Source organism: Vulpes vulpes, chromosome 12 (genome assembly GCF_048418805.1).
Source record: "Vulpes vulpes isolate BD-2025 chromosome 12, VulVul3, whole genome shotgun sequence".
Classification (NCBI taxonomy): domain Eukaryota; kingdom Metazoa; phylum Chordata; class Mammalia; order Carnivora; family Canidae; genus Vulpes; species Vulpes vulpes.
This window is the reverse complement of record NC_132791.1, coordinates 71,961,351-71,985,869: the sequence shown is the minus strand read 5'-3', so window position 1 is coordinate 71,985,869 and position 24,519 is coordinate 71,961,351. Positions and strand designations below refer to the sequence as shown.

At 51.8% G+C, this 24,519-nt stretch overlaps 2 protein-coding genes across 12 annotated transcripts in view; one reads left to right on the top strand and one right to left on the bottom strand.

Annotated features, from left to right (window-relative positions):
* MRNIP (MRN complex interacting protein) overlaps nucleotides 1–15,171 on the top strand; it is a 30,315-nt gene extending 15,144 nt beyond the window's left edge. For 3 of the 10 annotated variants that reach the window (XM_026015383.2, XM_072731864.1, XM_026015381.2), the window contains 2 exons: nucleotides 834–921; nucleotides 7,523–8,113. In XM_026015383.2, the coding sequence (XP_025871168.1) occupies nucleotides 834–921; nucleotides 7,523–8,014 (580 nt within the window). In that variant the 3' untranslated portion in view covers nucleotides 8,015–8,113. Of the gene's footprint in view, nucleotides 1–833; nucleotides 922–2,199; nucleotides 4,674–7,231; nucleotides 7,330–7,522; nucleotides 8,114–8,152; nucleotides 9,029–12,007 lie in introns of those variants that run through there. The other 7 variants (XM_072731867.1, XM_026015382.2, XR_003237473.2 and 4 more) reach the window with 6 other exon arrangements.
* The window catches only part of SQSTM1 (sequestosome 1), a 35,585-nt gene continuing 19,634 nt past the window's right edge, over nucleotides 8,569–24,519 (bottom strand). The window contains exons 2-9 of one of the 2 annotated variants that reach the window (XM_072731862.1): nucleotides 19,575–19,807; nucleotides 18,098–18,193; nucleotides 17,334–17,563; nucleotides 17,099–17,240; nucleotides 16,248–16,328; nucleotides 10,646–10,863; nucleotides 10,219–10,414; nucleotides 8,569–9,432 (exon numbers count right to left, since the gene is read on the bottom strand). In XM_072731862.1, coding sequence (XP_072587963.1) covers nucleotides 9,275–9,432; nucleotides 10,219–10,414; nucleotides 10,646–10,863; nucleotides 16,248–16,328; nucleotides 17,099–17,240; nucleotides 17,334–17,563; nucleotides 18,098–18,193; nucleotides 19,575–19,785 — 1,332 coding nt within the window. In that variant the 5' untranslated portion in view covers nucleotides 19,786–19,807 and the 3' untranslated portion in view covers nucleotides 8,569–9,274. The remainder of the gene's footprint in view (nucleotides 9,433–10,218; nucleotides 10,415–10,645; nucleotides 10,864–16,247; nucleotides 16,329–17,098; nucleotides 17,241–17,333; nucleotides 17,564–18,097; nucleotides 18,194–19,574; nucleotides 19,808–24,519) is intronic. The other variant, XM_072731863.1, reaches the window with a different exon arrangement.

Here is a 24,519-nt window from a genome sequence, read left to right as displayed (position 1 = left end):
CTCCCGGTGCATGGAGCCTGCTTCTCCCTCTGCCTGTGTCTCTGCCTCTCTCTCTATCTCTTTGACTATCATAAATAAATAAAAAATTTAAAAAAAATTTAAAAATTAAAAAAAAAAAAAAAGAAAGAAAAAGGTGCCAAACAAGTCACTAATCCAGCAGCCATCACCCCATACCCACAGTGACCCACGATGGGGGCAGTGATGAGCAGCCCTAGCAGTCAGCAGCACAGAAGAAGCCTGCATGGCACTAGCTGGCAGGTACCATCACCACCAAGCCCTCCTTGGCCTTGCTGCGCACCAGGTGCTGCCATCCAGAGAGGAGGGTTGGGTGGAACGCCAGCATGGGCACCTTGGTGGTGTTCACTTAATTGTGACTGCACTGACCTCAAGAAAGTGTACTTTAGGGGCAGAGTTGACAAAGTGAAGTGTGGCCAGAGTAGCTTATGATTCTGTGAGCTTTAGCCTACAGCAGGAAAGCCTGACCTTTTATAAGTCTCTTCCCTAGGCTTTCTCTGCATTTCAGTGAGCCTTCTAAGACATTGCCTTAGCTAGACCCAAGATGGCTCCTATAGGGCAAGGGACACTGGGAGGTAGATTCCAATGCAAAATAAGAACTTTGTAGCAACTACAGACTCTGGAGCAGAGAAACAGACTGCCTTGGAGGTTGTGGGGCAGCCTGCTATTGGCAGTGGAGCAGAAGCTGAGCAGCCACCTGGGGGGAGCTGTATGGGAGGACGAGGTCCCTACTTGTGCTGGGTGGTCACTCCAGGCGTCAGCATTGGGACCCTGTTGGTGATAGCACTGGATTCTTTACAGTGCTTTCTCTCCACCAGGAAATGGAGCCAGAGCACAGTCCAGCCTTCACACAGCCCAGATGTCCAGAACGTGAGTGACTCTGAGGTTACCTTGGAGCCCCAGAAGGTCAGTGACTGAGGATAGCGTTTCTTTTCTGGTCCCAGTAACCATTGAACACACAGACTTGTTTAATACCCGAGTGTTTTGTCTGCTCTGACTTAAGCCAGTTCCTTTCTCTGGCCTGACCATTTATTTCTCTGCCATGCCCAATCTCAGTCATATGAGCTCCTGGTCAAAAGGACAGCTTGATGCCTTGGAATCAACCAAGGTTGACCAGTAGGGCTTTTCTGAGTCAGGACCATTCTCGTCCCTCAACGTGGAGTGAAGGGTCTTTGCCAGACTGTCCCACAAGGGACCTGCCCTTGACTTCTGAGCAACTGTTCCCATCTTCGTCTTCACTTACCCAGGCATGTTCTTTTGCACTGAAGCACTGTCTTCACCTAGAATCAGCTCTTGTTCTTTTTATTATTGAAGTCTGGTGTCTGACCTACAATGGTAAGTTAGTTTCAGGTTACAACATGGTGGTTCGGACAATTCAGTATATACATCAGTGCTCACCGTGGCAGTCATCATCTGTCAGCCTACGTTATTACAGTATTATTGACTGTATTCCCTATGCTATAGTCTTCATCTCCTTGACTTATCACTGGAAGTTTCTACCTCTTAATCTCCTTCACCTATCTTGCCCATCCCTTCAGCCCCTTCCCTTTGGGCAACTACCAGTTCTATTTATGAGTTCTTTGTTATGGCTGAGTAGCATATATGTTGCTACTCTTATGTTGATATATACCACATTGTCTTTTTCCATTCACCTATTGGTGGCCACTTGGGCTGCTTCCATATTAGGATTATTGTAAATAATGCTGCAGTATACATAGGAATGAATGCATATATCTTTTCAAATTGGTGTTTTTGGGCAGCCCCAGTGGCCCAGCGGTTTGGTGCTGCCTTCAGCCCCGGGATGTGATCCTGGAGACTCAGGATCAAATCCCATGTCGGGCTCCCTGCATGGAGCCTGCTTCTCCCTCTGCCTGTGACTCTGCCTCTCTCTCTCTGTCTGTCATTAAAAAACAAAACAACAACAAAAAAAAAACATCAAATTGGTGTTTTTGCTTTCTTTGAATAAATACCCAGTAATGAAATTACTGGATCATATGGTATTTCTATCTTTAATTTTTTGAGGAAATTCCATACAGTTTTCCACAGTAATTGCCCCAATTTACATTTCCACCAACAACACACAAGAGTTCCCTTTTCTCCACATCTTCCCCAATACTTGTTATATCTTGTGGTTTTTTTGTTTGTTTGTTTTTTGTTTTTTTAATTTTTATTTACTTATGATAGGCACACAGTGAGAGAGAGAGAGGCAGAGACACAGGCAGAGGGAGAAGCAGGCTCCATGCACCGGGAGCCGACGTGGGATTCGATCCCGGGTCTCCAGGATCACGCCCTGGGCCAAAGGCAGGCGCTAAACCACTGCGCCACCCAGGGATCCCATATCTTGTGTTTTTTGATACTAACCATTCTGATAGGTGTGAGATGATAGCAAATCATGGTTTTGATTTGTATTTCCCTGATGATGAATGGTGTTGAGCATCTTTTCTTGTGTCTGTTAGCCATCTGTAGGTCTTCTTTGGAAAAATATCTGTTTAGGTTCTCTGCCCATTTTTTAATTGGGTTATTTGGGAATTTAGTGTTGAGTTGTATTTTTTTTTAAGATTTTATTTATTCATGAGAGACACAGAAAGAAAGGCAGAGACATAGGCAGAGGGAGAAGTAGGCTCTCTGTGGGGAGCCCAACGCAGGACTCGATCCCAGGAGCCCAGGATCACACCCTGAGCCAAAGGCAGATGCTCAACTGCTGAGCTACCCAGGCATCCCTAGTGTTGAGTTGTATTATAAATTCTTTGTATGTTAAGGATATTAACCCTTTTTTCAGATACATCATTTGTAACTATCTTCTTCCATTCAATATGTTGCCTTTTCATTTTGTTAATGTCTTCCTTCACTGTGCAAAAAGCTTTTTATTTTTATATACTCCCAGTATTTTATTTTTGCTTTTTTTCCCTTTCCTGAGGAGACATATCCATAAATATATTGCTAACACCAATGTCCATCACTTTACTGCCTATGTTTTCTTTTAGGTGTTTTATGGTTTCAGATTTCACATTTAGGTCTTTAATCCATTTTGAGTTTATTTTTTCATACTGTTAAGAAAATGGCCCAGTTTTCCCACCACTTTTCATTGAAGAGACTGTCTTTTCCACATTGTATATTCTTGCCTCCTATGTCCTTGATTATCTGATCATATAATTATGGGTTTATTTCTGGATTTTCTGTTATGTTCCATTGATCTGTATGTCTGTTTTTGTGCTAGTACCATACTGTTTTGATTACAGTACCTTTGTAGTATATCTTGAAATCTGGGATTGTTAAATCTCCAGGTTTTTTCTTTCTCAATTTTGCTTTTGCTATTCAGGGTCTTTTGGATTCGATACAAATTTAAGGATTATTTGTTTTAGTTTTGTTAAAAATAGTATTGGTATTTTCACGTGGATTGCATTGAATTTCATAGATTGCTTAGGGTAGTATGGACATTTTAACAGTATTGATTCTTCCAGTCCATGAGCTTGGTTTATCTTTCCATGTGTTTGTGTCATCTTCAGTTTCTTTCATCAGTCAGTGTCTTACACTTTTCAGAGTATAAGCCTTTCACCTCTGGCTAAATTTATTCCCAAGTATTTTTTCTTTTTGATGCAGTCATAAATGAGTTTTTCTTAATTTTTATTTCTGCTATTATTAGTATATAGAAACACCGCAGATTTCTATATATTCATTTATTAACTTTACTGAATTCATTTATTCTAATAATTTTGGGTGGAGTCTTCAGGATTTTCTATATAAAATATGTCGCCTGCAAATCATGACAGTTTTACTTCTTCCTTACCAATTTGGATGCCTTTTATTTCTTTTCCTTGTCTGATTGCTGTGGTAGGACTTCCAGTACTATGTTGAATAAAAGTAGTGAGAATGGACATACTTGTCTTATTCCTGAGATCTTAGAAGAACAGCTTTCACTTTGGCACCATTTAATATTTAGCTATTAGAGAGAGAGAGAGAACATGTGCAGGGTAAGGGGCAGAGGGAGAGGAAGCAGCAGACTATCCACTGAGTAGGGAGCCTGACATGGGGCTCCATCTTGAGACCCTGGGATCATGACCTGAGCTGAAGCCAGACACTTACCCAACTGAGCCAGCCAGGCACCCCTGAGATTTTTATTGTTTTTGAGGAGGGCTATATTGCAATAAACTCCCCTCTTAAAACTGCTTTTCCAGCATCCCAAAGATTTTGGACTGTTGTGTTTTTCATTTCTCCATGTATTTTTATATTTCCTCTTTGATTTCTTGGTTGACCTATTGGTTGTTAGCCTCCATGTGTTTTTGTTTTTTCCAGCTTTTTGTTTTGTTTTTTTAAGATTTTTATTTATTCATGAGAGAGACAGGCAGAGGGAGAAGCAGGCTCCCTGCAGGGATCCTGACACAGGACTTGATCCCAGGACCCCGGGATCATGCCCTAGCCAAAGGCAAACGTTCAACCACGGAGCCACACAGGTGCCCCCAGTTTTTTTCTTGTAATTGATTTGTTTCATATGGTTGTGGTTGGAAAAGATGTTTAATATGATATCAATCTTCTTAAATTTATTGACTTGTTTTGTAGCCTAACATGTGATCTATCCTGGAGAGAGTTCCATGTATACTTGAAAAGAATGTGTATTCTGCTTTTCTTGGATGGAATACTCTATAAATCTGCTAAGTATATCTGGTTTAATTTGTCCTTGAAAGCCACCATTTCCTTATTTTCTGTGTGGACATAATCTATTGATGTAAATGAGGTGTTAAAGGCCCCAAAATTACTGTATTACCATCAACTTTTTCCTCTAGGTCTGCTAATATTTGCTTTATGTGTGTAGGTGCTCCTCCTATATTGGGTGCATAGAGATCTACAATTCTTATGTCCTTTTGTTGGACTGATCCTTTTATCATTATGTCATGACTTTGTCTCGTTACAGTTGATTTGGTTGTGATGAACTCCTTTGAATTTTGTCTGGGAAACTCTTTAGCTCTTCTTCACTCTGAATGATGACTTTACCACGTAGAAAATTCTTGGCTGTGGGTTTTTCCTTTCAGCACTTGGAATGTGTCATTCCACTTTCTTCTGCCTTGTAAAGTCTCTGCTGAAAATCAGCATATAACCTTAGTAGGTTTCCCTTCTATGTATGTTTGCTTTCTCTGGTTGCTTTTAAGATTTTCTCTTTGATTTTGCCATCTTATTTGTCTTGTGTGGGATCATCTGTTTGGGGCTCTTAGTGCTTCCTGGTCCTAGAGATCTGTCTCCTTTCCAGGTTAGGGACTTTTAGCTATTGTTTTATTCTTTTTTTCTGTTCATGGTGGTTGCTTTCATTACCCTGTCTTCCAGGTCACTCATTGGCTCTTCCACATCCTCTGATTTGCTGCCGACTCCCTCTAGTGTATTTCTCTTTATCATTTTTATCTCTTTGTTGACTTTCTCACCCAGTTCACCCACATCTCATAAATTTGGCAAGCATCTCTTTACTTGCTGCCATTCCTTTGGCTGTTTATCCAGCATATCCCTTATTTCCATTTTGTTCACCTTTCTCTTGTGGTTTTGTCATGTTCTTTCATTTGGGATATAGTCCTTTGTCTCATTTTGTCTAATTTGGTTTCTGTGTATTAGGTAGGTCAGCTAGGTCTCCTGCTCTTGAAAATAGTAGCTTTATTCCTAAGCTGCCCTAGAACACAATCCCTGTCAGCAGAAGCAGCATGGGATGGTTCTATGAGTGTCCTGTGTGAGCTGTGTGCCCCTCTGTCGTGACGGAGTTGCAGATGCTATGGGCATGTGTGCAGGTGGGGCTGGCTGCAGTCACCCACATCACTTGCTGCAGATATATGGGGCATGATTTGCTTCTTGCACTTTTGAGAGGCCTAGCTGCAACCGCCATGGATACTTATGAGCAGCGCCAGGCCTGCTCTCTATATAGCTAGCCAAGAGGCCAGACCAGGTATGTGGGATAGTCTCTGTGCCTCCCCCACCCCCATCCCCAGGGCAGGAGCTGCTTTGGAGGCATGCCCCCTGAGGCAAGTAGGTTGTGTGGAAGATGACCACAGGGGAAGGCTGGTGCAAAGCACACAGTGCTGGGATACCTGGGTGGCTCAGCGGTTGAGTGTCTGCCTTTTACTCGGGGTGTGATCCCAGGGTGCTGGGATCAAGTCCCACATCAGGCTCCCTGCATGGAACCCACTTCTCCCTTTGCCTCTTTCTTTGTGTCTCTCGTGAATAAATAAAATCTTAAAAAAAAAAAAAAAGGCACACAGTGCTAGCACACCATATGGAGCCATAAGGAGGGCAGATATAATGGTGCCCGCCAGCACTTTTCTTCTAGGAGAAATCTGCAGCTCCCTGCTCCTCCAGCACACATTGTAAAATTAGTAAATCTTCACATATATACCAGCTGCTTTTTTCAGACCTATTTCTGTGCTATGTCGGGCCGAGTTATTTAGCACGTTGGCTCTTCAAGGGCAGAGACTTGGTTTCCTGTCCTCCTCCAGCTGTGGCAAGCCTTGGATTTTCAAAGCCAGATGTGATCTAGGGACTTGTCTTCCCCATACAGGCCCTCATGGCCATGCTGAGTGTGGGGTCCGATCCCCCTGGCTCCTCTGAGCTGGTGAGGGCCCTCTTGTTTGTGGCCACTCTAGGGGTTTGGTTCCCAACTGCCCCTCCATGACTCCTACCCTTTTTGATGTGACCTTGCTACAAGCAGCTGTGGAGTCTGTCCTACCATGCTTCGCAGCATTCTCAGCTAGTTATAGTACATGGAGTTGCTGCCTTGGTGTGTCCATGGTACGAGGTAAGCTTGGGATCCCTCTACCCTACACCTCCACCAACTTACCCACTTTCTGCTCCTTCTGGAGGCTCCAAACCCAGCAGACCCCACTGCACTGTAAGGCCACAGAATGCAGGTCTGCTTTAGTCTGTCACAGGAGCCAGGGCACTAAGGCAGAGGATTGATCTCTGCCGGGCGCCAGCCAGCCTGGCCAACTTGAGCAATAGTGCAAAGGTCAACCTTTAATGTTGCCACCAGCTAGCTATGTGGCCCTGAATGTCCGAGGGCTGGAATAATGACAGTTATTGATGTGTGGGCCCTAGGTTAACATTTGAACTGGTCATCATGGGGAATGCTCCCATCGGCATAGTTTCTTTTGAAAGTGACAAACTCAGGCTGCATAGTAGTTCAGTGAGGTCGCAGCAGGTCAGGGGCAGAGCTGATGGTCCTCTCATCTGTACCAACTGACCACAGGCCTCTTCCACACTAGCCTTGGATAGGGGGCACTGTCTGGCCAGTCATTGCTTTCACACTCCTGATTCCTGGTCGTGGAACCTGGCAGAGGAGTTGAGGTAAGAACAATCACTTGCCCTGCTTTGCTAAACCACCCAGTGAAAGCAGATCCCTAGCCTGCGAGCCTGAGAACCAGGGCGTAGGCAGAACCGAGAGAAAAGTGTGAGGATGCCGATGGAAAGGTGGAAGCAGCGGTGCACGCGTGGGCAGCCTTCTGTCAACACAGGACATGGTCTCTTGTTTCCATTGCAGGACCATGCTGGCCTGGCAGGGAAGGTCAGAGAAGATGGCAGTCACCAGAAAAGGGGCACCAGGGAGCTTGCTGTTCCTCAGGGGGGTCCTCCACGTCCAGCCCCAGCCCCACAGGTCAGGGCCGTATCTTCCAAGTCCGAACAATTTCTTCTGCTGCCTGGAAATGGCCCCCATGTGGACACAGGGCTCCCAGGAACCCTGCCAAAAAACCCTAGGCCAGCCAGGGCAGCACTGGCTGAGCAGGGGACCCTCTGGGCCCAGACCGTGAGCAGAGGGTGCCCCAGCAGGCCCTGCAGTACACACAAGCTTCCCTGGGCACCCCCCACACTCCTGTCCAGTTCCCAGAGGCCCTGCCTAAAGACCCCCAAACAGCCCTGGGACACTGGTCCTCTGGCAAAGGGTAGACCCTTGGTCACAGGAGGGCAGGAGCCCCCACTTGTGCGGCTGTGTGACCTCTTTAAAACTGGTGAGGACTTTGAGGATGACCTGTGAGCTGGAATTAGAATGTTACCAACACGGGCACAAGTTACCTGAGCCCTGCTCCACTAGGCGCTTTGGCCACTGAAAAGGGGCTCCCGGGTTAGCTTTTTTTTTTTTTTTTTTTTTTTTTTTTTTTTTAATTTATGATAGTCACAGAGAGAGAGAGAGGCAGAGACACAGGCAGAGGAAGAAGCAGGCTCCATGCACCGGGAGCCCGACGTGGGACTCGATCCCAGGTCTCCAGGATCGCGCCCTGGGCCAAAGACAGGCGCTAAACCGCTGCGCCACCCAGGGATCCCCCGGGTTAGCTTTTAAATGGGACTGGGGGTGGGGGGCACCTGGATGGCTCAGGAGGTTAAGCATCTGCATCACAATCCTGGGGTCCTAGGATCAGCCAACGGGAGAGGGCTCCCTGCTCAGCAGGGAGCCTGCATTTCCCTCTGCCCCCTGGCTTCCCCCTGCTCATGCTCTCTCTAGCTCACACTCTCAAATAAAATCTTTTTTAAAAATAACTGGACTGGGATGATTTATGGGAACTATCAAAAAGGACAAACTATCAGGTCATCTCTGGTTGCAGCATCTTTGATTAAAGTGCTTTTACCATTTAATTACAGGTTGTTTACAACATAGCAATAGGATGGTTACAAAGGGATCTCCTTTTTAAAAGCAACAGGTTTGGAAATGAGAGTAGAGTCGTTATGGAGCAGACAGCATTCTGTGAGCACTGGCCCCTCAGGACCACGGGATTCCAGAAGCACAGTCCTGGGACTGCCCTGCCCTCCAGGACCCGCTCCTCCCCCAGCTGACAGGATGTTGGTTGTACTCAGTCTAAACTTGGAGCCGATCAGGTTTCTAGCACAAAATCAACTACAGGTCAGCCTACTATTTGTCATTGAAAAGAAAAAAAAACCCAGAAGGCCATTAGGCAAGACACTGTGGACTGCTGGTGTAATCCAGGGAGAGGAGGGATAGGGGTGGGGTGGGTGGAGCGGGAATATGCTATCTGCCCTACCCGTCCCGTGTCCACCCCCCCCCCCCCCAAGCCTCAGGACACCCAGGGAAAGCTGGGAAATGCTGCACGGCCATCAGCACACGCACTCAGGCCTCCCCCTCCTGTCACCTATTCTGTGGCCCTCTAGGGCTTCATGCATCCCTGCCCCCCAGATTCTGGAAGAAGAATGCAAAAAACTGGCCGCCAGAGAGGCCTGGCTGTTCTACACTAGCTCATCACAACTAGGAGTCAAGAAGGGGGACAGAACAGAGTGAAAGCTGTCACAACGGCAGCGGATGCTTTGAATACTGGATGGTGTCCAGGGCCGCCCCAATATCGTAGTTCTTGGTCTGCAGGAGTCTGGTGAGCCAGCCACCTTCATCAGAGAAGCCCATGGACAGCATCTGGGAGAGCGACTCGATCAGCCGGGGGTCAGCCTCTGCCAGAGAGAGGACAGAGCCATGAGAAGCAGCTCGGGGTACAGCCCAGCCAGCCAGTGAGCACGCCGCAGTGCCACAAGCCAGCTCTCCATAGGCTCGCTGACCCTCGTGGTGCACAGACACACACACACACACAAAGGACACGCAGCCTGACAAGCTCTTCTCTCTCTCTCTCTCTCTCTCTCACACACACACATACACACACAGCCTGACAAGCTCTTCCCATAAAGGGCTGAGGGTGAATCCGCTAAGCTGCTCTGTGGGGTGTGCTCGCCTCTGCACCACAACAGAACAGCCAGGCAGCTTGTAAACAGGAGTGGGGCTGTGCTTCAGCATGACTTCTATTTTGGACGCTGAAATTTTCACCTCATACAATTTTTACATCCTTTTCCAAACATTATAAAAATGAAAGAAAAATCATTGCTGGCCCGTAAGTGACAGCTTGCCGCCCCCTGCCCTGGTGCAGACAAGATGAACACCCAGAACCCAAAGGGTGGGTTTTCACTTGTGTTATTCTGACACACTGTCATCTTGTGACCGTGACAACCAGAGCATGGCATCCGCTGCTTCTCTTCAGCATGTGCCCTCGAAGCCACAGTCCCCATGTGGCCTCACCACCTCCTCCACAGGGGGAGGACCCCGGCTATGACCCCTGCTCCTGGGCCACTGTGCTTCTAAGTCCCACTGCCAGCGAGATTCCAGTTCCAAATGCTAGAAGGAGGGAACAGGATGGTCTGGAGAAAAAAAAAAAAAAAAAAAACAGGACACTGCCTGAAACCACTTGCCTGGTGGCAGATGCGGGTACAGAGCAGCCTCCTTCAGTCCTGTGGGCCCTTCCTGAGAAGAGCCGAGGGAGCCGGGCCCTTCGGATTCAGGCATCTGTAGAGACTGCAGTTCACCTGTGGACGGGTCCACTTCCTTTGAAGACAAATGAGTCCAGTCTTCGTCTCCTCCTGAGCAGTTATCAGACTCCATCTGTTCCTGGAACAGAATCACCCGTGAGCACACAAGCACCAGCTCGCCTGCCCCCAGCCTCCGTTCCTGGGAGCAGCAAGCGTGAAGGCCACAGGAGGAAAGTTCTAGCAGTGGGGTCACAGGATGACATCAGCGCTACCAACGGCACTCCGACCAGGACATGCTTGGGTCAGCTATGCCCGGGGCCCAGAGAGAAACAGTACACAGCGACAGCCCCGGGCCCGGGCGGGTACTCGCCTCGGGTGGCCCCGACTCCAGGGCAACCTTGTCCATTTGCTCAGCTAGCGCCTGTGCGGTGCCCTCCGGGTCCCGATCCACATCGGGTTTGTTGGGGTCGGAAGAGCAGCTGCTGGGCTGAGAGCTTCCCCTGTCCTCAGTGCTGGAGCCACCTGGTGAGACGGGGGTGAGGCGGCTTCGCTTCCCTCCGTGTTCCACGTCAATGTCCACTTCAATGCCTGCAGACACCAAGGGGGAAGCTCAACCTGGAGCCGGCCCGAGGGCCTCCTGGCCAGGGCCACAGTGCATGTGCTTGGGGCTTAGGACGGCGGCGCCGCCACAGACCCCAGAGTCGCACAGCCAGTGTGGGACCTGGGCACGGGGCCACTGCACCGGCCCCAAGGCAAACAGCTGGTCACCTCGGGCCTTCAGGATTCCCCAGGGCTTACTGGCTCCCAATACCCGGGCCCCAAACCTGGCCCCTAGAAAATGTCCACAGACTCAGCCACCTCACCAGACCTTCCTCCACTTTCAGCCTAATGGAACCTTAATCTCTGCTAACATCCCGGTCAGCTCTGGAGCCAGGAACCCCAGCAAGAGCCCATTTTCCCCAGCATAGACAGCAAGCGAGGAACAGGAAGCCAAACACCCCCCGTGGCCAGAGCCCCCAGCCACACCACCAGGACCATACGAAGCCTAACACTTGGCTGGAGCGGTGGGGGGGGGGGGGGGGGGGGGGTGCTGGTGCCACAAAACACATGCACAGTGACCACAGGCATCCTGCTCTGCCCTGGCGGAGCCCACAAGGCCAGAAGCGCAGGCCCACACATGGCCTCACTTATCAAAGGACAACAGGCCCACAGCTAAGAGACCGTTCCAGAAGGCTCTAGCCAAGATTCCTGGCACCCACCACACAGCCCACCTGCTCCCCAGACAGCTTTCAATCCACACTGCTTTTCCTTTGACTCACATTTACTGCTTCTTGTTCTAGATCTACACACACCTCCCCCTTCCCGTCCTTTCAAAAACTTAAGTTTTAGTGAAAACAACACTCACTGTTTGTTTTACCGCCACTATATAGATCTGGTTCTCTACTTGCCCAGACAGTGCACTTATTTCCTTGCAGGACTTTTTTTTTTTTTTTTTTTTTTTTATGATAGTCACAGAGAGAGAGAAAGGCAGAGACACAGGCGGAGGAAGAAGCAGGCTCCATGCACCGGGAGCCCGATGTGGGATTCGATCCCGGGTCTCCAGGATCGCGCCCTGGGCCAAAGGCAGGCGCCAAACCGCTGCGCCACCCAGGGATCCCAGGACTTTTGTTTTTATAGCATCAACAATGCCTGCTCTTCTCATTTTGCTAACTTGCCCTGTATTGTGCAACAGCTTTCCACAACTGCCACATGGGCTAAGTACTAGACACCCTGCAGCTCACGTATCCCCGGAGACCACCTCCTCAGCACCACCTCCGGCTCCTGCCCTGGACTGGCAGGTCCTCCAGGGCAGAGGTACAGCAGCTACACGGTAACAGCCCTTCCTCTCTGCCTGGCACCAGCCACCCTCGCTCAGGTACTGGGTCCCGCTTTGCAGCACCTTCTCCATTCTGGGTTTTTCTTCCTTTCGGTTGGGGGGGGGGGGGGGGGGACAGTTCAAGCCAAGGTAAGATGATGAAGACCCTGTACACCTGAGAGCAGCTTTGTTCTGGCCTCACAGGAGGCAGCTTCAGTTGAGCATAGCATCCTAGGTTGACAACCATTTCAACTCAGACTTCTGAAGTCACTGGTGGTGTTCCACAGTCTCCAGCACTGGCTCTTTGAGCTCTGCCACCTAGAGCTTTTCCAGAGCCTCCCTGTTTCTAGAGGGTTCTGGGATGGGACAATGAGCTCTGGTGAGGTATCCTTCTGGTCACTGTCCAAGGCACTGCAGAGTCCCCTCAATCCAGAGGTTCACGTCCTCTGGGCTGACATGGTCTTCTGTTCATTTCCTTCCTTCCTTCACTTCTATCTGCTCTCTCTTCCTCAAACTCCTATAATACCTCCTACACTGGGCCTCCAGAACTAACTCTCAGACCTTCTCACCCTCTGCCTGGCACCAGCCACCCTCGCTCAGGTACTGGGTCCCGCTTTGCAGCACCTTCTCCATTCTGGGTTTTTCTTCCTTTCGGTTGGGGTGGGGTGGGGGACAGTTCAAGCCAAGGTTTCACTCTCCTCACCTCTTGTTTTTAGAACATTTCCTTGAAAGAACCTTAAAACCTAAGCCTTCTCTTCAAGTTTTTTTTATCTTATTTTTCTTCTTAATTCCCAGGAAACGTTATTAATCTGTTCTCTATAAATCTGTTATCATTTCTATGGTATCCTATTCTTCTATCAAGGATGGAAGTACTTATTTGGATCTCATGGAGGATGTGGACACTCTCATCCTTCCCCATGTTCCTTCTTGTCCATACGCTGCGATTTTTCCCCAACGGCTGGCAACCACGGCAGTCTGATCCTAGCAAGGCATTAAGAGAAGGCTGCCAGGAGGAACCCCCTGAGGGGCCAGGGCCATGATTCGCTTTCCTCTGGAGGGTGATGGGGCACCTGGCCAGGCAGTGGGATCCTGGGTGGCAGAGCTATAGGACACTGCCCCGGCACGCATGGCCTCTCCCGAGCAGGGGCACCTCAGCCCCTGCTGGACCAACTGCTCACTCAGGCTGCCGCCTTGCCCTGTGCCCTCCAGCATCTAACCATCAGGTCTCATGCCTGGGATGGCAGGGACCATCATTCGGCTGACCAGCCAGTAATGGCTACAGGATCCTGAAGACTGGTCTTCAAACACCCCCAATTCCCTGGCCTCTGATGCCTCCACACAGTTGCTCACCACCCTCAAAATCCACTGCTTGTCTTTCACAGTTTAAGGTCACCTTACCTAGTCATCTAGGACTTTCCTTTTTCTTTGTCTGTGTTGCTTTATACTCTTGTGTTTAATCCCTTTATTGTCACTTTGGTAGAGTGAGGAGCAAACAGAGATAAAGACAGGCTTAGTTACCCATACTCCCATCTGCAATATTTAAGTCCTTTTTCTCCTTTTATCCTCTCTCCAGCTTTTTTTTTTTTTATAAGATTTATTTATTCATTTATTTGAAAGAGAGAGAGAGCAAGAGAGAACACAAGTGGAGGAGCAGAGGGAGAAGCAGATGCCCCGCTGAGTAGGGAGCCCAATGTGAGGCTCAGTCCCAGGACCCTGGGATCATGACCTGAGCCAAAGACAGATGTTTAAGCCACTCAGATGCCCCCTCCCTCCAACTTTTCATCATGAAAGGGTCAAGCAGGGGCACCTGGATGGCTCAGTAGGTTGAGTTTCCAACCCTTGGTTTCAACTCAGGTCCTAATCTCAAACCCCATGTGTCCAGCTTAGTGCTCAGCTGGGAGTCTGCTTGGGATTCTCTCTCCCTCTGCCCCTCCCCCGCACCTGCACACACACTCTCTCAAGAAATAAACCTTTAAAGAAAAAAAGAAAGGTTCAACCAAACAAAAAAGTTGGAAGAACAATACAGTGAACACCCATATACCGTCTAACTTTTCTGTGTGAGCAAATGACAGGACCTTTGTAAAGGAATCAGTGACTACAAACCCAAGCCAGAGCAGTCCTGTGACTCCATGGTAGACCCGCTCAGCTGGTTCTTATGGCACCTACTAAACAAGGTCTTGGGGTTTTACTTTGAAACCGCTGAGTCACTGCACACAGTCTGCCCTCTGGGAGGTATTACTGGCTGTCCCTCTGGGCCCCTGATCTGGGAACAGTCCCTTCTAGGCAGTTAGCAGAATGAGTCATCCTAGCTGTCAGTTCCTTGTAACAAAGCAAAATACCTATAACTCTAGAGTTGAATAAATTCCTCAAGTGGCCCTCCTCAACTGAAACCCTCAAAGGCATACTTACTGAAACTTCCCTTGTTTTTCTGGACAGCTCTAGGCTCCTCCCTAGTTGGTACAAAGTAACTCCATCCACTTTGAAAGACCTGAAAAGGCCTTTACCCTTATCCTACAACACCTCTGAGCACTGCCAAAATTATTCCCGTAAGTCCTGTGTAGGGAATTTGGGTCAAGCTCTAAAACATGCCCCCAGCGCAGATGGGCCTCAGGATGGACAGCAAGTGCGACCCAAAGTCACTGGCAAGCCTTCAAAACACACAGATCCCAGGCCCAACCCAAGACTAATTTACCAGGATCCAGAATGTTGACCTGGGATTCTGCACAGCTTCCCGTGCCCCTAAATCACAACCCATTAGAGGACCATCTCTCAAAGTTCAACACAGCCTCGTACTTTCGTCACCACATCTCGAGTGGCAGCTGGGGTTTAGCACTAGGCTTATCTCCCGATTATGACCTGATCACTGCTCCACTTTTATCCTCCTTAGAATGCACTAAGAACATCAGTTCTCTTTTCACTTTCTCTAAAGAGCCTTTGAATCCAGTCCCAAAAACAGTATATGGTCTGAGCTGTTTCACGGAGCAACAAGGCCAGGACATCACTGCTGCTTTGAAGTTGTGTTCTGGGGATCCCTGGGTGGCGCAGCGGTTTGGCGCCTGCCTTTGGCCCAGGGCGCGATCCTGGGGAACCGGGATCGAGTCCCACGTCAGGCTCCCGGTGCATGGAGCCTGCTTCTCCCTCTGCCTGTATCTCTGCCTATAACCAGTGAACACCTCTCTCTCTCTGACTCTCTCTCTCTCTATCATGAATAAATAAATAAAATCTTTAAAAAAAAAAAAAAAAATGAAGTTGTGTCCTGGCCTTGAGGAGTGGCAGCTAAAACGGTATCCAGTGGGAGGCAAGAGCAGTCCTGCCTCCCTTCCCATCTGCATCCTTTCAGACAGGCCTTCTAGGCCACCTGAGCGGACACTTCCTGCCACCGCAGTCACAGAGGTGAGCGCTCTTCTAGGCAAAGATCATGGACCTGCTATAATCTTGTACCAGAGATCACCTTTGTCATGGACTCCCATTGCCACAGGGCCCAGCCCTGCAGCGACCGTCAGGGCTGCAGATGCAAAAGGTGCCTTCTTAAGCCTTGGGCCAGGCTCACCACTCGGGGGCACCTGCTTTGGTTCACCCACCCAGACACCTCACACCTGAACTGAGGGCCAGGTACCGGGCATCATATAGAACTCCCGCCTCCCTCATGCCCTGCTCCCTAGCATGGGCACAAGCCTGGTACTCGGCAAGCACCAAAAAGGCTGGTATTGCAAAAAACAAAAGGGAGAAAAAGAGAAATGGCCTCTCAGCTAATGACTCACCCAAGTCCTTGAGTAAACCCTGGGCTGTTTGTAGGGTGGAGGTGAGGAGCAGACTGTCCTCTGTGGGAAGAACAGTCAGAGGCTGACAGGCCAACCCCGTAGCTCAGCCTACTGGGATTATCCCAACCAACCACTCTCTGATTCCACTTCATTCCATAGGGAAAGCTCAAGAATCTGTCAGGGAATTCAAATGAGTGGCCTGCAGTGCCGCGCTATGGCAAAGGCCTATGTGACGCTACAAGGGCATGGCAGTTAGCATTCCTCTATAGCAACCCAGGGGCCAGCCGCCCAAAGCCACCCATCACCCAGCACTCGGGAGTTGCTGCCACTCTCAAAGGACAGAGGCAGCCACTTACCCAAAGGGCTCAGGGCAGCCGCCACACTCTCCCCGACATTCTTGAGGAAATTCACACTGGGATCCTCTGATGGACCAGAAACTTTGGTTTTCAAAAAAACAAAACATTCAATTCAAAGCAGATTTCTCAAGGACTTGAACACCTGTTACAATCACATCACCTTCATCACAGGAGCCATCCATCCCTGGGACCCTGCCCCTCCATCCCCACCATTCTGGGCTGCTCTGTGACACTGCTGTTCAGAAGCCAAGGGGGATTCACTGCATGGGGTATGAAATATGGACCCCATTCTAGCTCAGATGTCAAATATTAAACAAACCTCCTCACCTTGGTTCCAAAGAACAAGGTAAACCAGAGGAACAGAAAAATAATAAATTTAGAATAAAGCCAGAATCTAAAATTCTGAAGCACAAGTTATATGTTAAGTGTTTAACTCTGTGAATACGTTTAAAAATATTTGAGCAGAATGCCCAGCTGGCTCAATCAGTAGAACATACAATGCTTGATCTCAGGGTCGTGGGTTCAAGCTCCCAGCTAGGTATAAAGCTTACTTTAAAAAAAATAAAAATAAAAAGGCTTGACAAGATGCGGTGTGATTTAGGACTGAGCCACATCTGGGTCAAGTCTAAATCTGGTGCAGGTAAATCAGCGGCCATGGGCCATCAGGAGCCTCCATGTCCTGTGTGCAAAATGAAGAGGACGCTCCCCACTTTGCAAAGCTGAGGATTAAGCGCCCCCCCTCCCCGCCCCCCAGCCACAGGCTCAGCAGCCACGCAGAACATGGGAAAGGCCCTCCAGCTCTCCCAGCCCTGACAGTTCCCGCCACAGAAGCCCACAAATGCAAGCTTCACCTGATTCTGCCGCAGGGCCAGGGCGGGCATCCCCAGCCCGGGGAGGACGCGGGCTCCAGTTCCCTGGTGGGCCCATCTCCCAGCCAGGCCACCCAAAGTGCCCGTGTTTCAGCTTTCGGAGCCAGCGGCTATGAGAAAAGCCCTAGAAGGTAGCAGAGGGGTAGAGTGACACCAGAACAGAGGACGCCTCCCTGTACCCGGTGCCCACCCCAGCCTGGAGAGAAGCTCCACTCACCTCTGAGAAGGGCCCGAAGGTGCCAGGGAAGACAAGCTTGCTATGCTCCCGATGCAGGCCCTTTCCCTCACAGGCAGCACACAGGTCATAGTCCGGGCAGACGCTGCACTTGTAGCGGGTCCCCACCACTGGCCCATTGCAACCGTCACAGATCACATTGGGGTGCACCAGGCCACGTGGTGCCTCCTGAGCGCATGGGGGGCGGTGGTCCCGCCGACACTCCTTCTTCTCTGCAGGGAAGACAAAGAGCCATGAGGTGGGACCCCGTAAGTTTCCCATTTGTCACCACTGTGGAGCTTGTAGGTAGCAGGATCCCCGGCCCTGCTCTCCAGACACAGAGCCCATGCAGAACTCAGCCATTGGAGGAACAGCAACAAAGGGACCCGAGAACCTGCTGGGAGGGTCCCAGTCCCGTGCCTGTTATCCAGGTACATGTGGCCCAGGCCAAGTGACAAGCAACAGGGAGCTGTGTCTGTACAGCTTTGGCCCTGCCCCATGTTAAAATAAACCCCCAGGGTATCCCCAAAGCTGCCCCCTCCTGCCCCCTTAGTCTGGGCACAATCAAGAGAGAACCCAGAGATCCTCAGGCCCCACCCCTTGTGGTCGTTGGGATTCCTTTCTCAGGCCAAGCACAGAGGTGATTCTCAGTCTTAAACCACTTGCAGGTTCTTCTCCACTACTTTGAAGGGATTTCTCCAAAACCTCAAAACAGGTCTTACTCAGCAAGAAGCATCCAGCTTCAGGCAGCAAAATCAGACCTTTACCTTTAATGTAAATGCGGAAGATGTCATCCTTCACATAGGACATTGCCATTGTCAGTTCTTCATCGCTGGAAAAGGCAACCAAGTCTCCATCCTCATCTAGATTATTTAAAAGACAGCACGTGAGCACCCAAGGTTTCTCCGTGGGACACAAGCTACTGAAAAGTGCTAGAGGGGCATCCACGGGCCTAGGAACCGAAGCACGCCTGCGTGAGCCAGTTGGCAGCAGGGCTGAGGCCAGATTGCCTGTTCATTGTGCCACTGCCTACAAGATAAGTCCTCCAAGTTGGGCCCTGGGCACCCAGAGGACACAGAGCATGTGTGTGCAGGGGCAACTGGCCTCCTGCCACTCTGCCTCTGAGCCAGTTGCCACCTCCATGCACAACTGATCAGGCCTGGGCCCAGACCCATCTTCAACTGCAGGCCTTGGGCCTCCTGTGGTTTAGGAGAATCAAGCAGATGAGTACATCTGCCCCCAACGAAGCTAAAGTATTCATATGTACTCTTTGATTTTTAATTGTAGATTTAGCAAAGGGTGTCAAAGTACCACCATGCAGCCGAACCAGCTCTGTGGGCCACTGGATGCTACATCCACCATAAAAACAGCCACCATAAGAACAATGGCAGTGTCAGAAGGTGATAACCCAAACACTCACCAACTAATGAGTGGATAGAGAATGTAGTATGTCCAGAAAATGGAATGTTATCCACCACAAAAAGGAATGAAGTACGGACATACCCAAGGACGCACGTAAACCTTGAAAATGTTATGCCGAATACAAGAAGCCAGTCACAAAAGAATAGGTGAGATTAGGGCGCCACGTATATGTTTACAGGGAACGTGCAGCGTAGGGAACTGCGGAGAAAAGCAGCAGCAGAGTTCCTTTCCAGGTGAGCAGGGCTCCTTCCTACGCCTGCGAGGACGGATACGCAAGTCTCTCACGACTGTTCACGTTAAGTGGACGAACTACATGGGAAGTGCATTACAGCTCCATGAAGTCGTCACGAAAACAAACCCAGAGCTGCTCTGGCCAGCTGGCAGCGCTCCTGCGGGAGGTCCCGGCACTGCCCCTCCCAGGGGCCGGCCTTGGCTGCCCGCCTCGCCCCCGGCCGCACCGCTCCGCTCCCCACCCCAGACCCCCAGCGGCCGCCGGGCGCAGCGCGCGGCCAGAAACCCAGCGAGCTCCCGCCGGCGGATGACCTCCGGCTCGGGCCGGCCTCCCGCGCACCCTCGGGGCCACCCCACGCAGCCCCCGCCAGCCCGATCGGCGGCAGCCGCGGTGAGCGGAACTGGAGCGCGAGGGGGCCCGGCCCTGCGACGTCACGGCGGGTGGGGGAGGGGCGGCGCCCTCCCCCGCCGCGCGCCCGGGCCCCCGCCCCCGCCGCGCTCCCCCGCCGCGCTCCCCCGCCCCCGCCCCCGCCGCCGCCGCCCACCGGACGCCCGCCCCGCGCAGCGCCCCGACGGCGCCGGCCCGCTCACCGCGGTAGTGCGTCTGGAAGCCGCCGGGACGCAGCCCCGGGAACAGGGCGGCCACCCGGCTCAGCAGCCTCTCGCAGGGCCCGGGCCCGGCCGCCGCCTCCGCCTCCATCTCCGCCTCGGGCTCGGGGCCGAAGCAGAAGCTGAAGCGGCGGATCTCGCGCGCCGCGTCCTCCTTGCCCAGAAGGTAGGCCTTCACGGTGAGCGGCGCCATGGCGGCGGGCGGCGGGCGGCGGCGCGGGGCGCGCGGCTTTTGTAGGAAACGAGGGAGGCCACGCCCCGGCCGCCTTCGGGGGCGGGGCCCCGCGCCGCGTCCCGCCCCCCGCGCCCCCGCCCGCGCCGCCCCGCGCGAGCCGCCCTGCGGAGGCCCCAGCTCGCTGCCCCCGCCCCCGTCGGCCCCTCCCTCCGCTCTGGGCCCCGGGTCTCCGGCGCCCCCTATGGCCGACCCCCGCCCCGTACTGTCCTCAGTGCCCCCGGGGACGCCGCCGGCATCTGGGGCTGGGCTCCTGCCGCCTCCCCTGCAGGGAAGCCCCCCCGGGGGTCCTGCCCAGACCCCTCCCAGGCCTGGCCCTGGCCGTGACTCAGCGAAGCCGAACGGAGGCCGCCGGGGATGCCTGAGGCAGGGGCGGGGCGGGGGTCAAAGGGGCCGAACACACGAGGTGCTCTCCCGTCCATTGGAAGCACCTGGCTGTCTGGCTGTGCGGGTGGCCGCCTGCTCCACCGCCCCAGCATCCTCCATGACGGCCACTTCCTGGAGCCTCACTGGGCATCAGGGGTTCAGTACAGTCCAGCAGACTCCCCATGGGCAGCCAGTCACCCACCTGTCCACACAGTTCACTGCAGCAGGTGGTGCCCAAAAGGGCCTGTGTGGTCTCAGGCCTGATGGCCTCATGGGCATCCCAGAGGTCAGACCAGTAGCCCTCCAGCTATTGGTAACCAAGTAACACTGCTTTATGTGACAAAACCCACCTGTTCACAGGTCTGGAGGAAGGTGGGGGAAGGGTACGTTACCCTATGAAGTCTCCCAGGTGGGGTCCTATGAGTAGAAGTCAGACTTGCTGAGTCAACGTTATGTCCTCTCATGGTGGGGTTTGTGGGAACAGGGAAAACCTCAAGAAATGGGAACCCAGAAGGGAAGGGTGGGTGGCCTTTGCTCTCGGATGGGAAGGCGATTTGCTTATGGGAACACAGCAGGGACCTGTCTCCACAGGTGTGGCTGGTGCTTCCCCAGCCTCCAGAGTATGCATACCCAGCCCAAGCAACCCTTTACAGAGGCCGTGCCCTCTCAGGCCCCTCCCTGTGTCGTGCCTGGGAAGGTGACCCAGCGCCCATTGCCCTGCAGACAGGGTCAGAGGATGGACCAAGGCAGTGCTGGGCAGAGGCTGCTGGGGCCCACAGGTGTCCATGGGTGTGACTCAAGCCCGGGAGCCTCGAAACCCAGGGCAGGCTGGGCCAGGAGCCCAGCTTCCCACCCACCCCAAGTTTCAGTGGCCTCATCTGAGTGAGTGGGGGTGCAGAAGGAGAGCCCTGGGGCTCTGGGGAACCTCGGGTCTCAGGCAAGGCTTGAGGTGCCGCCTCTGTCCAATCAAGCAGTGGAAACAGATGCTGCCAGCAAAGCCTGCTTTGCTTTCTGGCCATATGGCCCCATTTGGGATTGTGTGGGTTTTCAAGGAGGGAAGGAGAGAGCTTCGGGGAAAGGGGATGGCAGGAAATGGGGCCCAGGGAAGCCAACCTGAGGTTGACCCACACACACACCCAGAGAGTCCTAGCTCTGGCCTTCCCAGGATGCCCTACTGCCCAGTGGCCCTTGCCCTGCCCTCCCCCAAGGCCAGTGAGAAGTAAACAAGGCAGCAGCTGGGGAACCCCCTGGCAGGGCCCTGTAGCCTGCCGGGAGAGGTCAGGTGGTCTGGCCGGCAGTGAGTCAGCATCCCATGACCACCGTCATTAACAGGGGGGATCCCCACCCCGCTGCTACCTATTTCAGTGACATTTTAACAGGCAGCCAGGCAGCAGGGGTGGGGAACAGGACCCTGAGCCACAGGAGCCCACAGAGGCCCAGGGTGGCAGGGAGCTGGCAGTAGAAATACCAGAGCCAACCAGACCCTGTCCCCATGGTCCAAGGATGCTTCTGACATTGGCCACCCTTCCCCTCCCTGCACATCAGGGACCTCCCCTGGAACCACTGGCACCCATCAGAAGACCCACTATCGGGACGCCTGGTGGCTCAGTGATAAGAGCTTCTGCCTTCGGCTCAGGACGTGATCCTGGGGTCGAGTCCCACATCAGGCTCCCCACAGAGAGCCTGCTTCTGCCTCTGCCTGTGACTCTGCCTCTCTGTGTGACTCTCATGAATAAATAAATAAAATCCTTAAAGAAAAAAAAAAAAAAAAGGAAGGGATCCCTGGGTGGCTCAGCAGTTTAGCGCCTGCCTTCTGCCCAGGGCATGATCCTGGAGACCCAGGATCAAGTCCCACATCAGGCTCCCAGCAAGGAGCCTTCTTCTCCCTCTGCCTATGTCTCTGCCTCTCTCTCTCTCCTCTCAGTGTATTCTCATGAATAAATAAATAAAATCTTTATTTTAAAAAAAAAAGGGAAGAAGAAGACCCACTCTCTATTAGTCTAGCCATCTTCGGCATATGCAAGCTTCTCAGTGTCCTCATCTTGAAATGGGGCTTAGATGGGGCCCCCTCTGGGGTCATGCCCCCTGGGTGTGCTAGAGGTGTTTGGGCTGCCTTGGGGGGCATCAGCTGGGGGTGGAGGTGTCTGGAAGGGTTTGAGTTGAGAGAGTGGAAAGCACTAAAGAGACCTCTGTCAGGAGTTTCTGGGGGATGAATGGGGGCAGCCAGGAGATCATCTGATTTGGTTTATTGCTACGGAGTATGTTGGAACCTTCTCATTACCTCCTCCCTTCAGAAGTACTGCCATCCCTTGACAACGGTTTTTTTGAATTTCTGTTTATTTTCTTTGTGGTATGGAGCCAAACCTACAGATGAGTGCTGGGGTGACAGGAGATAAGGCCACACTCCTCTGGGCCACCTTCGGGGAAACTGAGGATCACTGGGAATCGGGCTCCTCCAGAACCCAGCACTAGGTCCGAGGACTGAGTTTGTTACTCTGTGGAGGAAGTGTGGTTCATGTCTTCCACTCCTTTGCACTCACTCACAAAGGAGGGACACACCCCCACCATGATTCCTAACCATGCCAACTCATTCCACCTGATGACTTTCCCCTGGCTCCTCCCCCTATCTAGAACTCTCTCTCTCTTCTGCATTGTCATCCTCTCCACAGGGCCTGAGAACCCCCTTGGGAAAATCCCCAGACACTGGATGTCACCTCTTTTTAACCCTTCCTGCAAAAGCTCACAGCCCAGCCAAGGGGTGGGAGGGTGGGGCATGGGGGTTGGGGGAGTGGAGCATGGGGTGTGGGGAAGTGGGGCATGGGGTGTGGGCTTGGGGGTAGTTCGTAAAGCAAAGGGACTCAGGATGCCTGGGTGGTGCATCCACATCTTAGTTTTGGCTCGGTGATAGAGTTGAGAGATTCAGGCCTGCATGGGGCTCCACACCCATGCTCCACATTCAAAGCAGAGTCTGCTTGAAGATCTCTCTCCTTCTCCCTCTGCCCCTCCCCCTCCTCTGTCTCATAAATAAATAAATAACTAAATAACTAAATAAATAAATATTAGATTTTATTTATTTATTCATGAGAGACACAGAGAGAGGCAGAGACACAGGCAGAGGCATAAGCAGGCTCCCTATGGGGAGCCTGATGTGGGACTCGATCCCAGGAACCCAGGATCACACCTGAGCCAAAGGCAGATGCTCAACTGCTGAGCCACCCCGGTGCCCCAATAAATAAATCTTTTTTTAAAAAAGAAAAGGGTCTCAGAGATCCCTGGGTGGCTCAACGGTTGAGTGCCTGCCTTCAGCCCAGGGTGTGATCCTGGAGTCCTGGGATTGAGTCCTGCATCAGGATCCCTGCATGGAGCCTGCTTCTGTCTCTGCCTGTGTCTCTGCCTCTCTGTGTCTCTCATGAATAAATAAAATCTGAAAGAAAGAAAGAAAGAAAGAAAGAAAGAAAGAAAGAAAGAAAGAAAGAAAGAAAGAAAGAAAAAAGAAAGAAAAGAAAGAAAGAAGAAAGAGAAAGAAAGAAAGAAAAAAGAAAGAAAGAAAGAAGAAAGAGAAAGAAAGAAAGAAAGAAAGAAAGAAAGAAAGAAAGAAAGAAAGAAAGAAAGAAAGAAAAAGAAAAGAAAGAAAGAAAAAGAAAAAGAAAAAGAAAGAAAAGGGTCTCAAGGCATGCATCATGAGGGAGAGGCAGGATTGGAGAGGTAGGTAATGCTGAGTTGCCAGGGAATGGGAGTGCTCCCATGGCTGCTGGTGGATGGCTGGACCAGCATTCTGGGCTCAGCTGCCTGCATACCATCCCACAGGGGCAGGACACTTGGGTCCCAGATGGGGCACCGCCCACACCTGCTGGTTCCCCTCCATGGGCAGTGGGCCACGGAGGCAGCTCTCACCAATGCTGAGGGAGCAAAAGGAGGCAGGCCAAAGCCTAATTTGGGTGCTGGGTGTAAATAAATATGTATCAGAAAGCTCGGAGCCTGAGCTGGGCAGAAGCACTAGCCCACTGGGTAGCACCTCTCTAGCTAAGACCCCAGTCCTGCACGCCTGGCCAGGAGCTTGAGCCAAGTTAGGGGTCCCTGGAGGGAGCCCTGGGCCACCTGGGGAGAGACTAGACCTGACCTCATCCTCAACACCCCCTACTGGTGCCCACTGGGCAGCTCCTTCTCAGGTGTGTGTCCCTGGGCCCCCAGGCCAGGGCAGGTCCTTGCCCCATGGAGATCCCAGCAGGGGCACTGGTCCAGCAGATGGTTCTGGATTCATAAATGGAGAAGCCAGGAGGTATAGGGTAGGAGACTGTGATGAGACAGTACAGGGACCCCGGATGGGTC